This window comes from Lichenostomus cassidix, chromosome 25 (genome assembly GCF_008360975.1).
Source record: "Lichenostomus cassidix isolate B80296 chromosome 25, HeHo_3.0, whole genome shotgun sequence".
Classification (NCBI taxonomy): domain Eukaryota; kingdom Metazoa; phylum Chordata; class Aves; order Passeriformes; family Meliphagidae; genus Lichenostomus; species Lichenostomus cassidix.
Window position 1 is genome coordinate 384,941 of NC_139505.1, and position 16,411 is coordinate 401,351.

At 53.7% G+C, this 16,411-nt stretch overlaps 3 protein-coding genes across 8 annotated transcripts; all 3 read right to left on the reverse strand.

The window, feature by feature from the left end:
• Nucleotides 1-145: 145 nt before the first annotated feature.
• On the reverse strand, nt 146-2,576 carry BGLAP (bone gamma-carboxyglutamate protein). 4 transcript variants are annotated; one of them, XM_085082627.1, is made up of 4 exons: nt 1,005-2,576; nt 697-741; nt 547-613; nt 146-409 (listed from the first exon to the last, which is right to left on the reverse strand). In XM_085082627.1, exons 1-4 carry the CDS (start codon nt 1,063-1,065, stop codon nt 280-282), a joined length of 303 nt encoding a protein of 100 aa, XP_084938753.1. In that variant the 5' UTR covers nt 1,066-2,576; the 3' UTR covers nt 146-279. The 4 variants fall into 4 exon arrangements, with proteins under 4 accessions (XP_084938753.1, XP_084938752.1, XP_084938751.1 ...); XM_085082626.1 differs by having other exon boundaries at nt 146-412; XM_085082625.1 differs by lacking the exon at nt 1,005-2,576 and having other exon boundaries at nt 697-995.
• A 368-nt stretch (nt 2,577-2,944) lies between these two features.
• On the reverse strand, nt 2,945-6,182 carry PMF1 (polyamine modulated factor 1). Its single transcript, XM_085082622.1, has 5 exons — nt 5,517-6,182; nt 5,219-5,324; nt 4,387-4,487; nt 3,536-3,731; nt 2,945-3,198 (listed from the first exon to the last, which is right to left on the reverse strand). Exons 1-5 carry the CDS (start codon nt 5,657-5,659, stop codon nt 3,145-3,147), a joined length of 600 nt encoding a protein of 199 aa, XP_084938748.1. The 5' UTR covers nt 5,660-6,182; the 3' UTR covers nt 2,945-3,144.
• Nucleotides 6,183-6,330: 148 nt separating this feature from the next.
• SLC25A44 (solute carrier family 25 member 44) lies at nt 6,331-16,117 on the reverse strand. Of its 3 annotated transcripts, XM_085082620.1 has the most exons (6): nt 15,966-16,117; nt 15,130-15,198; nt 12,016-12,126; nt 10,974-11,702; nt 8,904-9,031; nt 6,331-8,492 (listed from the first exon to the last, which is right to left on the reverse strand). In XM_085082620.1, the coding sequence occupies exons 4-6, from the start codon at nt 11,593-11,595 to the stop codon at nt 8,301-8,303; spliced, it is 942 nt and encodes a 313-aa protein (XP_084938746.1). In that variant the 5' UTR covers nt 11,596-11,702; nt 12,016-12,126; nt 15,130-15,198; nt 15,966-16,117; the 3' UTR covers nt 6,331-8,300. The 3 variants fall into 3 exon arrangements, with proteins under 3 accessions (XP_084938746.1, XP_084938745.1, XP_084938747.1); XM_085082619.1 differs by lacking the exon at nt 15,130-15,198; XM_085082621.1 differs by lacking the exons at nt 15,130-15,198; nt 15,966-16,117 and adding an exon at nt 15,785-15,914.
• Nucleotides 16,118-16,411: the final 294 nt, after the last annotated feature.

The following is a 16,411-nucleotide window of genomic DNA, read 5'->3' on the forward strand; positions in this document are numbered from 1 at the left end:
ATCTGGGAGTGGTAGCACCTCTTATCCCTGGAGCCTGGGGGGAGGGGACAGGGAGGGAAATCAGGAATCCTCAGCTGTGTGGGGTGACATGGAGCACATACACTGCAGCCTCACACCCACCCACACACCCAGCTTGGAAAGGAACTGGCTCCACCATTTGCATTTATTTCTTTCCAGGGCTAACAGAAAGGGTGAGAGGGTGAAGGTATAAAGGGGGGACTGATGCAGGTTTATGGGAGCTCAGCCCCTGCCCCACAGCACAGTGGGGAGTGGTTGGGGCTACACGAGGCCGTAGTAGCGCCGATAGGCATCCTGGAAGCCAATCTGGTCAGCCAGCTCATCACAGTCAGGGTTGAGCTCACACACCTCGCGCTTGGCCTCCAGCGGGTCCCGCGGGGCTCCATAAAGGCTGCTGGGGACAAACGGGGGACTCAGAAGGTGTTGGGGGGTTCAGTGGGGGCTGCAGGCTCCTGGGGAGGGGCTGAGCCAGCAGACTTCCCCCAACCTGGGGGCCATGATCCCTCGCCCAGCAGGACCAAGCTCTACCTGTCATAGCCATAATTCCGCTTCTGTCTCTGCACCACCTCGGCACTGGCGCGTCTGGAGACAAAGGCTGCAGGAACAGTGTGGTGGGTCAGGGGGGGTCATGTCCCCTTCTCCCCGAGGTAGCTGGGCTGAGCAGTTGCAGACACTCACCTTCGGAGCTGGGCGAGTCATTGGTGCTGGCAGAGCCATCGGCAGCTGTGAGTGACACGGAGGGGTGGGTGGGCTCAGGAATGCCCCATGTGGGCTCTGTTCTCACCCTGCTCTTCCAGGGCTCAGATCCCTCACCGAGAATCCCCAATGTCATGAAGCATGTCCTGCTCCCTGTTTACCTGTTCCATCCCTGTATCCCCCACACCAAGGTTCAGCAAATCTCTCCCAGTCCCTCTGTTCCCTCCAGAGCCCTTCCTGGGGCATGGAACCAACCCCGCCATCCCCATCAGCCCTGGACATCCCCATACCTCTGTGGCACAGACCAAGGGTGAGCAGGGCCAAGAAGGTCAGCAGGATGAGGGACTTCATGGTGCCTCCCCCGTGCTGGGCTCAGCACAGCCCCAGCTCCCCGGCTCCCTTTATAGGGTGCTGTGGCCCTGGCAAGGGCGGGGAAGACAGCCTCAGCAGGGTTATTTCCAGCACATCCGCCATGGCCGGAGCTGCCAGCACAGGCAGCAATTGTGGTTTGGGATGAACTTGGTCCCCCCGTGCCCAGCCAGAGCCCACAAAGGGAGGGAAACGAGGCCCTGGGCCAGGGGGGATTTGCTGGTGGGCCCAGCCCTGCCGGCCTGGCAGCACCCGGTCCCTACTGGAATGGGTGATGGGGCTCTGGGGGTTCCTTGCTGTGCTCCCTAGTCAGCCACTGCCCTGTCCCAGCTCTCGCTGCTGGATCCCAGCAGCATGTCCTGTGCCACAGGGAGACTTTACTGCCAAAACCTGTGGGCTTTTACTCCATGTGCAGGGCCAGCCTGGACTTGTTGGCCCCCTTTTGGGGGACCAGTGCATGCTTCTTTTGGGGCACTGTCCTGTCGTGTCCCTGGAGGATGGTGAGGAGGTGCCTAGGCCCTTGGTCTCCACACAGCTCCTCCCCATCATATGCCATGCAGATGCTGCATGGCCAGGACATCAGCCGTTCCCAAAAGGAGGACCTCAAGAGAGATCCAGCACCTCTAAAAACCCAAAAAAGTGGTTTTACCAGAAAAGTATTTGTGGTTCCAGCCCTGCACAGGGAAGTGGGGCTGCCAGAGCAGCAGAACCTCTTGTTCATCCTCCCTTTCACATTCCCCTCTCCTCCAGACCCCAGGAGTGCTCAGGCACTCACCCACACCGTTTGCTCCTGTTTAATTCCAGGAGGGCTCCGGGCAGTGGGAGTCCTTGGGACATTCCTCTTTGGAATTCCGACCACTTTCAGATCCTATAAATCCCAGCCCTGTCTTGAAAAGCGGAACCGGAGGCTTTGGGGCGGACAAGGATAGAAATGCTGAACCAGAGACTTTGTCAGACAAACCCATAAAATACAGAGTACGTGGGCCAAGTGAGCTGTGAGGGCCAAGCTGGGAACAACAGCCCCAATTTATTGAGATTGCAGTGCAGTGAGGAGAGGCGGAGGGGAAACTGTCGCAGCCGCCATCGCGGGCTCTAATTGCAAACAGAGGTTGGGGTGTGGTGCGAGCGGCCACTGCTGCTACCCCATTTGTCACAGGGCACAGCCTCTCCCTGGAGTGGAAACCAGTGAACCTGCTGCCCTCAGTGGCTGTTGGACTCAGAGTCCTCCTCAATGCGGCGGGAGTCTCCTCATTCCCTGCCCAGCCCCGAGGAACAACCTGCTCATGCTGGAGGCCCACCTCACTTGGGGGGCTCTGCCAGGGAGATCCCAGGAGCCTTTACCTCCCTGGCCCGCAAACTTCCAATGATGTGGTAACACAACTCTGGGTGGGGAAAACCAGTCTGGCTCCAGGAGGTTCCAGAGAAAAACATTTAACCCCTGTGCCACAAGCCCGCAAAGTCAAGGCAAGGTCGTTCCAACCTCTGCACAGATCCCTGGAAAAACAAAATGAATTGTAACAAGGAACTTGGTGCAGCAGCTACTGCCGCATGTGTGATGGGCAGTGGTTTGAGCACATGGAGACTGAATGAACATGCAAGCATGGGCTGGAGCGTCAGCTGTGACCTGCCCTCAGCTGCTCGTGCTCCTGCTCATGGGCTCCTTGGGCCTGGGCACAGCCTGGCTTGGAGCTTAAGGCACTAAATTTTGTCTTATGCACAGCTAAAATAGCAACAAAGCCTCAAATGTGGCTTTGGAAACGAGTCAGGCCTGTCACAGCACTGAGAGAGCAGATGAGTGCACAGACACACTGTGGGACTCTCTATATATCTAGCTGAGCAGGAAATCAGGAATTGCCATCTATTTCCAAAGATCCTAATGTTTTTTCTGTTTCTTCAACAAATCTGATCAAACTGTGCCAATCCAGCAGCCATTCCAGTCCCTCTGTAGTCTCCAGTGGCCTGATGGTGTGGCTCTCAATTTGGGTTCTGTGCACACCCTTTCCCATCGGTGCTTTGGGACAATGAACTGCCACAGCAGGGTCTGTGGGACATCCTGAGGTCTCACTGGGGCTCTCGGAAAGTCATGATGAGGTCTTGTTGCTCTTTACTGATTGCCTGGAAGGAAAATGACCCACGGACCTCAGCCATGATGCTCCTCCCCCCCTGCCATGCTCAGGGTGGAAAGTGGGATGAGTGTGTCACACACTGCTGCTCCCTGCATGCAAAGAACATAACCCCCTCATCTTCCCTAGCAACATCCCACGTCCCACCCACTGCACAGGCAAAAGCACCTGAGACCTCCAGAGAAAATGCCCAGGCCTAAAGTTTCAGCAGGACTTGGCTGCTGGGGACGTCTTGGAGAAGTGGAGGGTTTGAATGTCATTCCAGGCCCTATTGAGCCCCCCTAAGGCAGGTGGTACGAGGAGGTTTGTTTGGTTTGATCTGTTTTTACCTGCCAGGCCTGATGGCGAGCCTGGATCAGCTGCTGCAGCTCCACAATCTTGTCCCTCCCCATCAACACAGACTCGGCCACCTTCCTGTTCTCTTCCTCCTTCTCCTTGAGAACTCTGCGCAGGTAGGAGCGGTGCTTCAGGAGGTACGGCACCATGGTGCTGCGGACATCCTCCTCCGGGATCCCACTGGGCCGCCTGGGGACACAATGGGACATGGAGCAGACAGAGAGCAGTGATTCTGCCTGGCATAAATGCCACACACCCTGACTGGACGCTGAACTGCTGTCAGGCGGGATCAGCTCTGTGGCTCTCCAGGCTCCCATTTCTTCTGGCAATGGGAACCAAGCACAGCCACAGTGGGGACTCCTGTGTGGAGCCCCACTGGAGGGAACAGGGAGCCCTTCCCCAAACATGACTGTAAGTGGAGGCTTGGAGCAGGCAAGATGTCATTCACCCCCTCAGCACAGAAACACAGAATCTTAGTATTTCTGGCTATAATGCCCAGCCAGGGAGACAAAGAGCACCCAGGGGAATTCTGCTGTTGGAGAGGAGCTGTGCCCAAAATATCCCATCAGCCCTTTGGATTGGTCAGAATTGGCTTGTCCCCCCATCTCAGTGGCACTCACCTCCCTACACTAAGGAAGCGAATGGAAATGGATCCTGGACACAGACATGCAGAGATTAAACTGCTTTTTGTGTGTTTTAGGCCCAGTAACATTGCTGTAAAGACACAGCAGCTTTCAGACCCTCCCTCGCAGCATGAGGCCAACAGGACACCCAAACAGCACCCAGGAACCACCTACAGCCCTTATAGGAACATGGCTCCCACCCGTTCCCTGGCCATCCATACCACGCTGGCTCTTCCCGGTCCTTTGCCTCCTCCACAATCTTATCCAGTGAACTAAAGAGTTCCTCAAGATTCCCTTCATTTTTCACCTCCTGGACCTCCTCCTGCAAAGGACAGACAAAACAGGGATTCAGCAGCATGCAAAGTAAACAAACACAGGTACCACTCTGCTTGTGAGCCCTTGCTGGTCATAGATTCAGGGAATTGTTTGGGTTGGAAGAGACCTTAAAACCCATCTTGTTCCACCTTCTGCCATGGGCAAAGACATCTTCCAGTACACCAGGGTGCTCCAAGCCCTGTCCAACCAGGCCTTGAACACTTCCAGGGATGGAGCAGCCACAGCTTCTCTGGGCAACTAGTGCCAGGGCCTCACCACCGTCACGGGGAAGAATTTCTTTCCAATATCCCATCTAGCCCTGCCCTCTGGCAGTGGGAAGCCATTCCCCTTGCCCTCCCACTCCACATCCTTGTCCAAAGTCCTTCCAGCTTCGTCCTGGATAAAGGGTCTACACCCTGGGAATCACCATCTCTGGGGGTATTTAACAGATGTGTGGATGTGGCACTTGGGGACATGATTTAGTGGTGGCCTTAGCAATGCTGGGGAAATGCTTGGATTCGATGGTGTTTTCCAACCTGAATGATTCTACAGCTCTTTCTGAGGAAGACAGAGAAGTCTGGAGAGCAGCCTAATTTTTCTGCTTTTGCTATTTAGGAAATGTATTTGCTGCCCTTAAAATCAATCTGTTCAGCACTTTTTCACAGGGCTTTGGAGCCCCTCTGGAGGCTCCAAGCCCCTCCGCAGCCCCCCAGGCACTTGGCTCGCTCCCTCATTCACCTTGATGGACGCCTGTAGCTGGGAGATGAACTGATCGTAAATGCTCCTGGTCAGCTGGGGCTGCAGCTTGTAGAAGCAGCGGTAGCAGTTGACAAACCTCTCGTAGCTGCGAGACGGCGGGAGGGAGGCAGGGTCAGGACTGGGGTCACGGTGGAGTCAGGGTTTGAGATGGGGTCGGGGTCAGCGCCAGCCTCAGAACCGGAGGCAGCGGCAGGGCCGTTGCTGGGGATCCGGGTGGGCCCAGGGTCAGGGCAAGTCCATCCCCGCCCCGCCCCGCCCGACCCTACTCCCGCCTCACCTCCCGGCGACCACCAGTTTCTCCAGGAATGTGTCCACCACGGTGGCGAACACCTGGGCGCGACCCGGGGCCGCCAACAGGGCCGGGCCGGCACCACCATCCCGCGCCACCCCGGCGCCACCATCACCGCCCGCCGCCGCCATGGCCGGGTATGCTCATGGCCGCCACTGCCCATTGGCTGTCGCCACGGCGGGCGCCGCTGCCATTGGTCGGGGAGGCAGGCCACGCCCCTACCATCTGCAAGCGCGGGAAGAGCGCGCACTCGCGGGGAGCACGCGCCCGTGGGCGGAGCTTTGTGCCGCCGTGGGCGGAGCCTCCCCTCCCGGTCCGGCCGCTCCCCGCTTCCGACCCAAAACGCTACAAAAGCCACCGCGGTAAGAAGCTGCCGCCTCCCGGCATAGGGCACCGCCCGGCCCTGAACTGAAGCGGCGTGACAAACCATCCCTCTCGCCGCAGTCGCCGTGGAAATGCCCGCCCTGTCCCCCAGCGGCTGGGGCTCTCGGTCGCTTAGTGAAATAAAACGATCAAACCTGAAGAATTCAACGAGGAAAGAAGCAGCAAAGTTCAGCTCGGATAAAGAAAAAAAGCGACATTCCCTACGTCACAGCCAACCAGGACACAGCCCGCGTCCTCAGGGCCTGATTCCAGGCAGTCTACGTGCTCCAGCCCGTTTTCCCTGGCTCCTTCAGCCACTGAGCACCCACTGTCAGTCCTAGTCCAAATGCAAGGGGTGAATCCGTTTCTGTGACACGACAAAATGCACCAGCCTCCCCTGGCATGGACACTCATGTGCTTTTAAACGCAGGCACCAAACTGAAGGTCTCTGAAGTTTATTAGTTGTCAAGAATGTTGCCGGTTAGGAGAGGAACATTAAGTTTGACAGTGTCTCCCCACGCTGGTGCTGCCACCCCTCCACACCGCACACTGGGACTGGCCCTGCTGGACTCGGCACAGATTGATTGTTATTATTCCTGTTAATACTATTGTTATTGCTGCCTTGTGATTTGGAGTGCTGTTTTTCTGCTTTTCAGAGCAAAATTTGCTACTACAGCAAGAACTGACTGATGTCAACTTTTAGACAAGTGACCAGAGCAGGTGCAGAAGGTGCTGCTCCAACAGCTCCTCCAGTGGCTCTGGCATCTGCTGCCTTTCTGAGCACTGCAGGAAACAAAAACGGGATGAAGAGGGTTTCAATGACTCACTAACAGCCCCATCACAGCACTGCACCTTAGAACCAAGCTCTGCCCTTAGCAGAGACACCTCTCCCACCTCAGCAGCAGCTTCAACGCTCTCCACCTCCAGCAGACACGGTGCCACGTCCAGTCTCTGCTGGGCAGAACCGTAACATTGGGATGAAGGGCAGAACCACACTTGGCAAGTCCCCAGGGGAAAAGCTAGCCAAGGGGAGCCCAGCAACAGCCACGGGTCAGCAGGATCAACACCTTGACCAAAATTCCTGGTTATGGCAGCAGGGCAATGGAGGTGGTGCACTCTGCAGTCTGGAGGTGCATTCCAAACCCCCCTGGACACGGCTAATTGGGATGAGCACCGTGTGTGAGCTAGCAGCATGAAAGGCAAATCTCAACCACCAAGAGCAGCAGAGTACAGCCAAACAATCCCTTCCCTCCCCAAAAAGCAGCCGCTGGTTTCATCCCCCCTAAATTTTTCACCTGGTAAAATACACAGACCATAGCTTGGGATTCTGATCCAGCAAGTGTGCAAAACTTCATCCTTGCCCTTCCCAAACAGGATGAGCAGGATTTAAATTCATGAAGTACTAGTGAACTATCACTTCTTATTCAATATGAACATGCCAGTCAGGTTTGAACTGGATCAAAAGCCAGCACAAGGTTTTTCCTTCCCCACTTCACATCCAATTGTAGCTCAAACCCCATTCAGCTCTCATCCAGTTGCCGGCAGCACCACAGTTGGACACTTCCAAACTGCATTTCTGGGCTTAAACTAACTAAAGGTGGGAAGTGGCCGCAGCCACCCTGAGCATGCAGGATTGACACACTGAACAAGGCCACAGGACAACCATTCAGTACCCCCAAAATCAGAATAAGCTTCCCTAAAATAATGAAATTACAACAGATTAAAAACACATGTTAGGTGTCAAAATGGCCATCAGCTAATTCCAAACAGCCAGCTCAGCTCCTGACTCGCTTATCAGCCAGCCTGTTTGGAGGATGAGAGACAGGGAACATTTTCCAAGAACATACAAAACAAGTATGTAGATCTATTCAAAATGCAGGAAATCAGGTCTGAAGTGGTTCCAGGTTACTCTTGTCTCACATCTTATAGAAATAAATGCGCGTAATTGGAGAAATTCACTTGTCTATTTTCTGCTTCCAGCTTCCCACAGCACAACTGCCACTATAGACATCCCACCAGAGGGTCCTGCTGCAGGATGTGAGACTCCTCTCCTTGGAAGTTTGGCAAAGATGAAAATAATTTAAAGAGAATAAACTGGCTTTTTGCTTAAGCCAGTAAGTCTCTAATTTTAAAAAAAAGGAATAACTTGCCAGGATGCATTCACACACCTGGAATGGACTGTCCCAGGCAAACAGCACTGCCAAAGGTCGTGGTTGAAGCAAAACCAGCAGCAGAACATTGTACGACACTCAGATCTAAAGAGGTGAAGTGCAGTTGCTTTTGCATCTGCCTTGTGCTGCAAAACCAGCCAGAGACAAAAGCACAGCAGCTGCATTGCCTCTTGGGCTCTCCCCTGTGACAGTCCAAGCTCAGAGGGTTGACAGGAAGGTTCTTCTCCACCAGCTGTCTCTACCAGTGCCTTGAGTCCACCAGCTCTGGGCGAAGGCTCAGCTTCTTCAGCGTTTCATACCCCACCACAATGACGATGGTGGAAGGAGTGGCTGAAATGATGCGAGCAGAGAGGCCTTTAGTCAGCCCCCAGGGACCTTCCTCTGCAATGAGCTGTTTGAAGGTGAGGATGATGGAGCTCTTGCCTTCCACCTGCAACACCAGAACAAACATTGACAGAGCTGCCAGACTCCATACTGAGCTGCTCTGGGGCTCTCCTGCAACTGAAGACTCTGGAGATGACAGATCAGCCAGTCCAACAACCTTGATCTGGTCTCCAGAACTCCCTGAAGAGGGGAGCAAAAAAAGCATAAAGTCCTAAGAAAGCAGCGGAAGCATCTCTCCCTTTCCGAAGAGAAAGCTTGTCTGAGCAGGCCAGGCCAGCACTGCCAGCCTTGCTCCCCAGGCTGCTCCTGCTAATTCTGAGGGCTAATTAAGCAGCTAATATCCAGGACGAAAGGCCCAGGGAGAGCAGGGAAGCAGCTCACCTGAAACCACAGGTATCAGAGCACTGAGGCTGAACCCCAGCCCACACTGTGGCAAGCACGCTGAGTGAGCTCTTACCTGGACCCGAGCCCTCACCACATCCATGGGGTTGGTGAGTGTAGAAGCGGTTGCAGCTGCAAGTGGCCCAGATATCGCTTGCAGAAGGAGGTGGGGACAGTCTTTAGGAGTCAAACTCGAAAGCTGTTCTGGGAAACGGAGAGAGAAAAGTTTCAAACTTTCAGTGGCCACTTATCAGTTCCTTAACTCCACCCCATTAATTCCAACTGATTTGCAGTGGGTGGAATCCCTGATTTACAGCCTGCCACGTCCTCCCACAGAATCTCCAAGTGGTGCTTCCTACACCAAGTGGAAAGCTAGCATGGCACAGGGAGCAGGACTCATCATCCCGGCGGCTCCAGGACACTTCCTGTGCTTCATCTCACAGCCTCCCATCAGCTGCCACACTGGCTCCCAGGCCTGCAGGGCAAACTGGACAGAATGAGCTTCCATGTCACCAAAACAGGGCATGGAAACACCCACCCTCTTTAGAAGGTGGGGGAAGCCTTAAGACAAGGCTCTATTGGAAGGTGTCTGCAAAGATTTGCACAGAAAGCTGTCACCGCTGGGTACACTGTCCCACTGCTGGTATCCCACTGTGGATCCCTAAGAAGAAAAGCACCATGTAGTGCTCATCCCAGATTTCCTCACTTTGCTCCTGTTGCCTGAACAATAGGATTTGAATCTCCCACACTTTTTTTGGTTAAAGTTGGACAGAAGACTGCTCAAAAGCCCCATTTTTTCTGGATGATGAGGAAGCCTATCTGGCAGGAGGGAAGGAAGCAGCTCTGTTTGTGACCTCAAACATTGATTGGAATCAGAGCCAGCAGTGTCCTTTGAACCTGAGGAGGGTTCAGTGACCCCTGCTGCTGCTCTATCCAGGGACAGAAGACTGGGAAATTCAGCCAAAGCAGAGATTCACTGACAGCTAGGGCTTATGTTTCCCCTCATCTCTATTTCCACTGAGAAGACAGGGAAATAGCAAACACCTGGAAGCAGAGAGAGCTGTGGTCTCTCCCTATCAATTGCCTTGTTCGTACATGTGCTCCTTTGAGCCCTTTTCACATGAAAACCTTACAATAAATACAGTGGGTTTTGGTCTTATAAACTGTTGACATGGAGACTGATGGGAGCACTCCCACAAAGTAGAGACTGGACCAACATTCCAAGCTGCCACTGCCATTTAAATGCAGCCAAGATGAAGAAACTATGCCTCCTGGAGCTACCAGAACTCTGGAAAGCAAACAGGACCTTTGAGACATCTGGATTTTGAAGAACAGGTGACCTCCAAGATATACTTTAGGCCCAGTACAGCAAAACCCAAACTGCTCATTACCACCAATTTTTGGCAGAAATTAGGTAACTAGACACCTAAAAACCATGTGCAAACATGCATGGCAGATATCTAAATTATCATCAGAGGTGGAAATAAACCTTAGCTGGCCAATACCTTTAGACTTTGGGAGCACCCTAAGGAGTACCAGAACTGAGCTATGGAGAAAGAACATTCTGCTAAGTGTAGTTTATTATCACAAGACTTGGTGCCAGTTTTAAAGCTGCCAAAACGGAAGCAAGACCTAACAGAAACCCAGGGAAGATCTGGCCCTTGTCTCTGCCTGTTGTTAGGTTTTGCCATGAGATTTGTGGCTCTAAAAGTCCTTTGGCCATATATGAGATTCCTGTGTCCCCATGAACTGCAAGATGAACTATACTTACATGGTGGCTCCAAAACTCTGCCCAACAAAGGAGCCTTCCTCACTCCCATAGACAAGGCATTATTTGGGATTAGTGGAAGAGAAAGTTAAAGCAGTTGCATAAAGCCCCTCTTGCCTACAGCCATTCAGTCTGAAGTCCTCTAGCACTTGGACCCCTCATCATTATCTTTGAAACACTGCTGCTCTATTAATCTTCCACCCAACACCTGCAGAATTCCTGCACAACCAGATACAGCTCTTTAGTTCACAACATGTTCTGCTCCCACCCCAAGAGACAGAAAGCGAATCATGCTGAATCCACATGGCAGAGTCGATCTGAGCGGCTTCTGGGTCTCCTGGGATAATCTTGTCCCATTTCAAGCCTCCTTTCACTTACCAGCATAGAAGTGGTAGAAGGGCCACCAGACTGCACTGTTGGGAATATAAGTGAGCAGTGAGGCCACATAGCCCCTGTAGAAGCCTCTAAAACCATCAGCCTTGAAAATCTGTACAATGATGTCCTTGGTTTGGCCAAAGACCAGCAACCGCTTGCCATCTTGGTTCTTCACCTTAAACCTGCCCATGCTTTCCCCCTTCCTCTGCATCATGAGGTGCTGGGAGATGACATCGATGGGCACCGTGATGCTCTGGGCCACCAGGGAGGCCGAGCCGCCAGCCACCAGAGACTTCACAGCGTTGTTGTTGTTGTACCGTGACACGTACTTCCGAGTGAGCTCATATGTTGTCACATAGCACTGTCCAGAGATCAGGGTGAAAGTGTTGACCAAAAAGCCACGGTAGAGCCCAGCCGCCCCTTCTGTCCGCAGGATTTTCACAAAGGCATCAAAAGTCCCATTGTACAGGCTCTTGCCCTTCTGAACCTGCAACCGCGTCCGGATGAGCGTGAAGGGGTAAACACTCACCCGGATCATCATAGTCATGCAAATCCCAAACACATAGAATTTCCTTTTGTCCAGGTGCTCCCACTCAATGATGGGGATGTTGCGTTTGTCCTCCATGGCTCCTTGGGGTCAGGCAGGAGAGGTCCAGATCTCCCTCAAAGGTACAGAGCAGATGCAGGCCCAGCCCTCCAGCCTTGACCGACCAGACTGCAAGTGCTGGCAACCTGAAATGAGAGACCCCTTGGGTAGAGGACAAAGCCCCCATTCACTATGGCTGCCCACATCACCTCAAACTCTGCTGACTCTCCTCAAGCACAAAGCAAGCAGCACTGTGCTGGCCAAGCAGAGAGACTGTAACCTCCAGAGGCAGGGCCCTACCATGTGGCACCTTCTGATGTCACCATGGCTTCAGCAGCAGCTGGCACATGTGGCAGCTTTCACCACAGCCCAAACTGTTCTGTGGAAAAGCAAAGCTCCCATACTTTGGGAAACAGGCTGAGAGCCAGCAGATGAGCACCACTCCAACAGCACACACACCTTTTAATGTACATGCAAGATCAGGGATGGCCAACCAAAGCAGTTTCTCCCCAGTCATTCCAGGTCTGTGATGCTCCCAGGTGTCAGGATGTCACTTTTCAGTTCCAGGATCTGTACAAAGAAGAAAGTGACAAGTCTCTGTTTGTGTTCCTAGATTCCCTGCATGAATTAGACACATTTCTTTGGGCATTTCTGTTCTGATCTTCCTAAAACTGCAGGGTGATGAGAACGTGAAAAGAAGAACAACATTGGGAGAACAAGGCCAATGCAAAACAGCCATGTAAAGTCTCCACATTGATGCCCAAGACCCTGAAAAGAACGGGTTAAATCACAGCGCATCTCTCTGTTGAGCTGCTTGTCAGCTACAGCGAGCAAAGTTCACCCTCCCTTCCAACACTCCATCACTGCTCCTGGTCTGATAACGCCCCGTCCACTGCTGGCCGTGCTCTGAGTGCCAGGAACGAGGGGGATGAGGAGGGAGGTGCTGGTTCAGTCTCCCCCAGCCCAAATTGCTGCAGCTCATCACCATGTTCCAGCAGGCACCAGCTGCTTCTCCATAACCAGGCTCCTGGTACTTCTAGCTGCTGTAATTAGCAAATTACCTTGCTGCACTATTAACCGAGCTTGGGGTAAGGGAACCTCCACACCAGGCCAGGCAACAGGAGAAGGGCAGCTCAGAGTTACCCAATGCAACACAGATCATTTCACTGCCTGAAAGGACCTTCTTTCCACATCAAAAAAAAACCAAAAAAACATGGGGTGTTTGGGTAGCTAAACTTTTGGGAAAGGCTTGACTGCAGCTGGATCATAACTTAGATTCCAGACGCTGGCAAATGGGTGCTGGAAATGTGTGCCCAGGCACAAGCTGAACTGCTGGAGAGCAGAGCGAGAGCAAGAAGCGGGAACAGGAATTAGGGGGGCCAAAACCTGAGATGTGAAAACAGATTACCAAGTGAGAACTTGAAGGCACAAGCAGTCACCACCACACACCGATTTGGGGGCACTTTCCTTATCAAACCACAAGTTTAGAGCCTAAAGGAGCTCCAAGGAAGAGGGACTTGGGACAATGGCCTGGAGCGACAGGACAGAACACTGACCAAGAGCAGGATTAGATGCGATATTGGGAACAAATTGTCCCCTGTGAGGATGGTGAGGTGCTGGCACAGGGTGCCCAGAGAAGCTGTGGCTGCCCCAGCCCTGGAAGACTAGGTTGGACAGGGCTTGGAGCACCCTGATCTAGCGGAAGGTGTCCCTGCCAATGGCAGGGGGCTGGGATGGGCTGGGCTTTAAGGTCCTTCCAACCCAAATCAGTCTGTGGTTCTTGGGGAAATGTCTCCACACTTGAGAAGTCATGATGAGCTCACACAAGCCAGAGCCATTTTGTTAGAAACACAGTAACAAAACAACTGGAAGTTGTTTACCGCTGGCATACAGAAGAAATTATAGTTTTGAAATTATGGGAGATCAAAGTGGGTGTCCCATTAATTGACCATTTCATTGCTTGTCAGCCAACAGAATATTTACTGAACAGCAGCAAACAGCATTACAGGCTATCACAGCTCCTCCAGATGCACAGGGGAGTTAAAAACATCCAAGGACACCTGGGTCCAACGTTTTTTCCAGTGCAAAGAGAGCTACATTTCACCCTCCCAGGCAAATGCCTGGGCAGATAAGGCACAACAAACACTACAGCCTGACTAAACAAAGCCTGGATTGCTTTAATTACAATTACAACCTTACTGGGTTTGCTAATATTGGCATGATTTGACACACAGTGCTTCTTGCACAGGAATTATCTACACACATCACCTACGAAAACATGACTTGGTTCTTGTTTGGAGTCCCACCAGCTTAATATTTTATTTACCAAAAAAAAAAAAAAAAAAAGTAGAATCTAGCCAACATGATTCTTTGGTGAAGCCTGAGGGTTTAGTCCATACTCCAAATTCCTCTGCCACTCAGGGACGGAATTGAGCTCCCCACAGGAAAAGGAAGGGCTGCCTACAAAGAAACATCCTGCAATAAGGAAAACAAAATACTAATACTAATAATAATAATGATGTATCTTTAATCTTTATTTAGTTTTATGTGCTCTAGTGCTTTGGGTTTACAATTTCAGTCACAATCTCTTGAAGAAATAGCTTTTCTTTCTCTGGACTCTTACCAATAACTCCTCTCCTTCAGGATCTGAATTAGAAAGGCAAAGTCACTTGACCCCAGGTTCTGAGGCACTTGAAGACCCTCTGTGTGGAAGACGGAAGGCATCCTGGCAGCTTCAGGGGTGACCAGCATAGCTACAATTCTTACTTTGCTAACATGACAGTTCTGCTCAGAGCATTTACTCTTCCAGAAATTTAGACCAAGGGCTTGCTCAGGGCAGGGATCTTGTCACACTCATCAAGCAACTCTTTCATGATCTTTATGTAATTTTGGAGAGACTGATATGGCAACATCTCCTGATTTGGCCTTCTCTCCAAAACAAGGTACAAGTGCATTAGGCTTCCCCAAAGCTCACACTTTCTCATACTCTAGAGCAGCTTTCATGCCAAAACCATCCCTCAGTGGTCCCTTCCCACCATGCACAAAACAGCATTTCTTCAGCTTCTGCCCAGAAGTCCAAGCATGAGATACCAAGCAGGCTGTCCCCACTTCTACTCTCTCATCTGGGCACAGCCTCAGCCTCCTATACCCAGAACTCAACTTAGTACAAACGCCCCCCATTTATGTCCTTTTAATGCCACCCTGTCAATCTGGTCCCCAAACCGCTCTTTGCTGCAGCTGGAGCTAAAGATGATTCGCTGGCAAACACAGACAGGGCCTTTGTGTCCCCGGCCGGGGATGTGTCCTGCCCAGCATGCTAATGCCTAAGCACCCGCCTGGGAACCATCCGGAGCCAGCGCCGAGGGTGCCTGGCATCCCCTTCGGCAGAGAATCACAGAATAGTCTGAGTTGGATGGGTCCCAGAAGGGCCACCGAGTCCAACTCTTGAGTCGATAGCCCATTCGGGGATCGAACCTCGACCTTGGTGTTATTAGGACCATATCCAACCCACGGAGCTAAGCTAATACACTGCTCACTCCTTAAATTTACCCCACGGTGAGAGCGGATACAAACCGGCTAGGGAGTCTGGGCTGTAACTCCAGCCCCGCTGACAACCCGCAGCTCCTTGGAGCAGCAGTCGCTCTGTAACCGATGTAACAGAGGCACTTTGATGCCAGCACTTTTCTCCCCAGCACCCCCAGCCCTGCGGGCAGGAGCCCTCCACCCCGCCCCCCACCACCGAGCGAAACCAGCAACTCTGATCCCTGGTCCACAAAGGCTCGGCCGTGCTCTGAGACCGTGAACGGGGGCAGAGCTCGGTCCGGGATCCGCTCAAGGTCACTGCCGGGCCAGAAGCGTCCCCAGTACCGCGGCTCCGTGTCGCTGGAGTGTCCCCACTGTCACCCAGGCAGCTTTACCCCCGCAGTCCCGGGGGGCTCCGGCCACTTTCCCGTCCATCCCGGAGGGCGCTCCGGCCTCTGCCCTGGGGAGGGTCCCTGGACCCTCCACCCCCCTTCCCCGCCTTCTTCGGGACCGTTCAAGCCTGCCCCACCTGCCGAGGGGAGCCTCGCCGAGGGGGTGCTCCGGGCCCTTCCCCACCTGCCCCGGGACCCTCCATCCCCTTCTCCTGGGGTCTATCAAGGCCAAGTAGGTCTCGCACCAACCCCCTCCCCCCCCCCCCGATGAACCCCAGCAGTTCATCCCAGCAGTTCCGCCCCGTCTTCCCCACCTGCCGCTTTTCCGTCCGCCTGCGCAGCCTCCACACCTGCCCAGGACCCTGCTCCGTCGCCGCCGCCCGCACCGGCCCCGCGACGGGGCGGCCCACCACCGTTAGGCCCTGCCGCGCCGCTGCTGGCCCAGGCCAGGCCTCTCCCCGCCCCGCCGCAGGCCCAGCCCCGCCGCCCCCTCACCTCACGCCGGCGGAAGGGACCCCCGACGACCCCCGCCTCGGCACCCCCCAGCCCCATGGCCGTTCTCCGGCCGGAAGTGACCGGTGGCGTCAGCACCCGAGCGCCGCCACCATCTTGGGGACGGGCAGAGGCCGCACCGGAAGGGCGCTACGCTCTTCCGGCCCGCAGTAAAGAGGGCGGCAGCAAGGAGCGCGCCTTAAAGGGACCGTACCGAATGATAGCTCTTGAAGGGCCAGCTGCCGTCGGCGGCTGTGTGCGGATCCTGTGTCTCACGTGCTGGAGGGGCCGGAGCGCGGCGAGGACGGGAAAACAGCACGGATGCACCCAAAAGAAGGGAGTGATGGGCGAGTGTGAGACAGTCGTCCCCCACTTTCCAGTGTCCTTGCCCCTCATTGCACGTGCACACCTGGCACACGCTGCACAGGAACATGTGTCCCTACACGCAC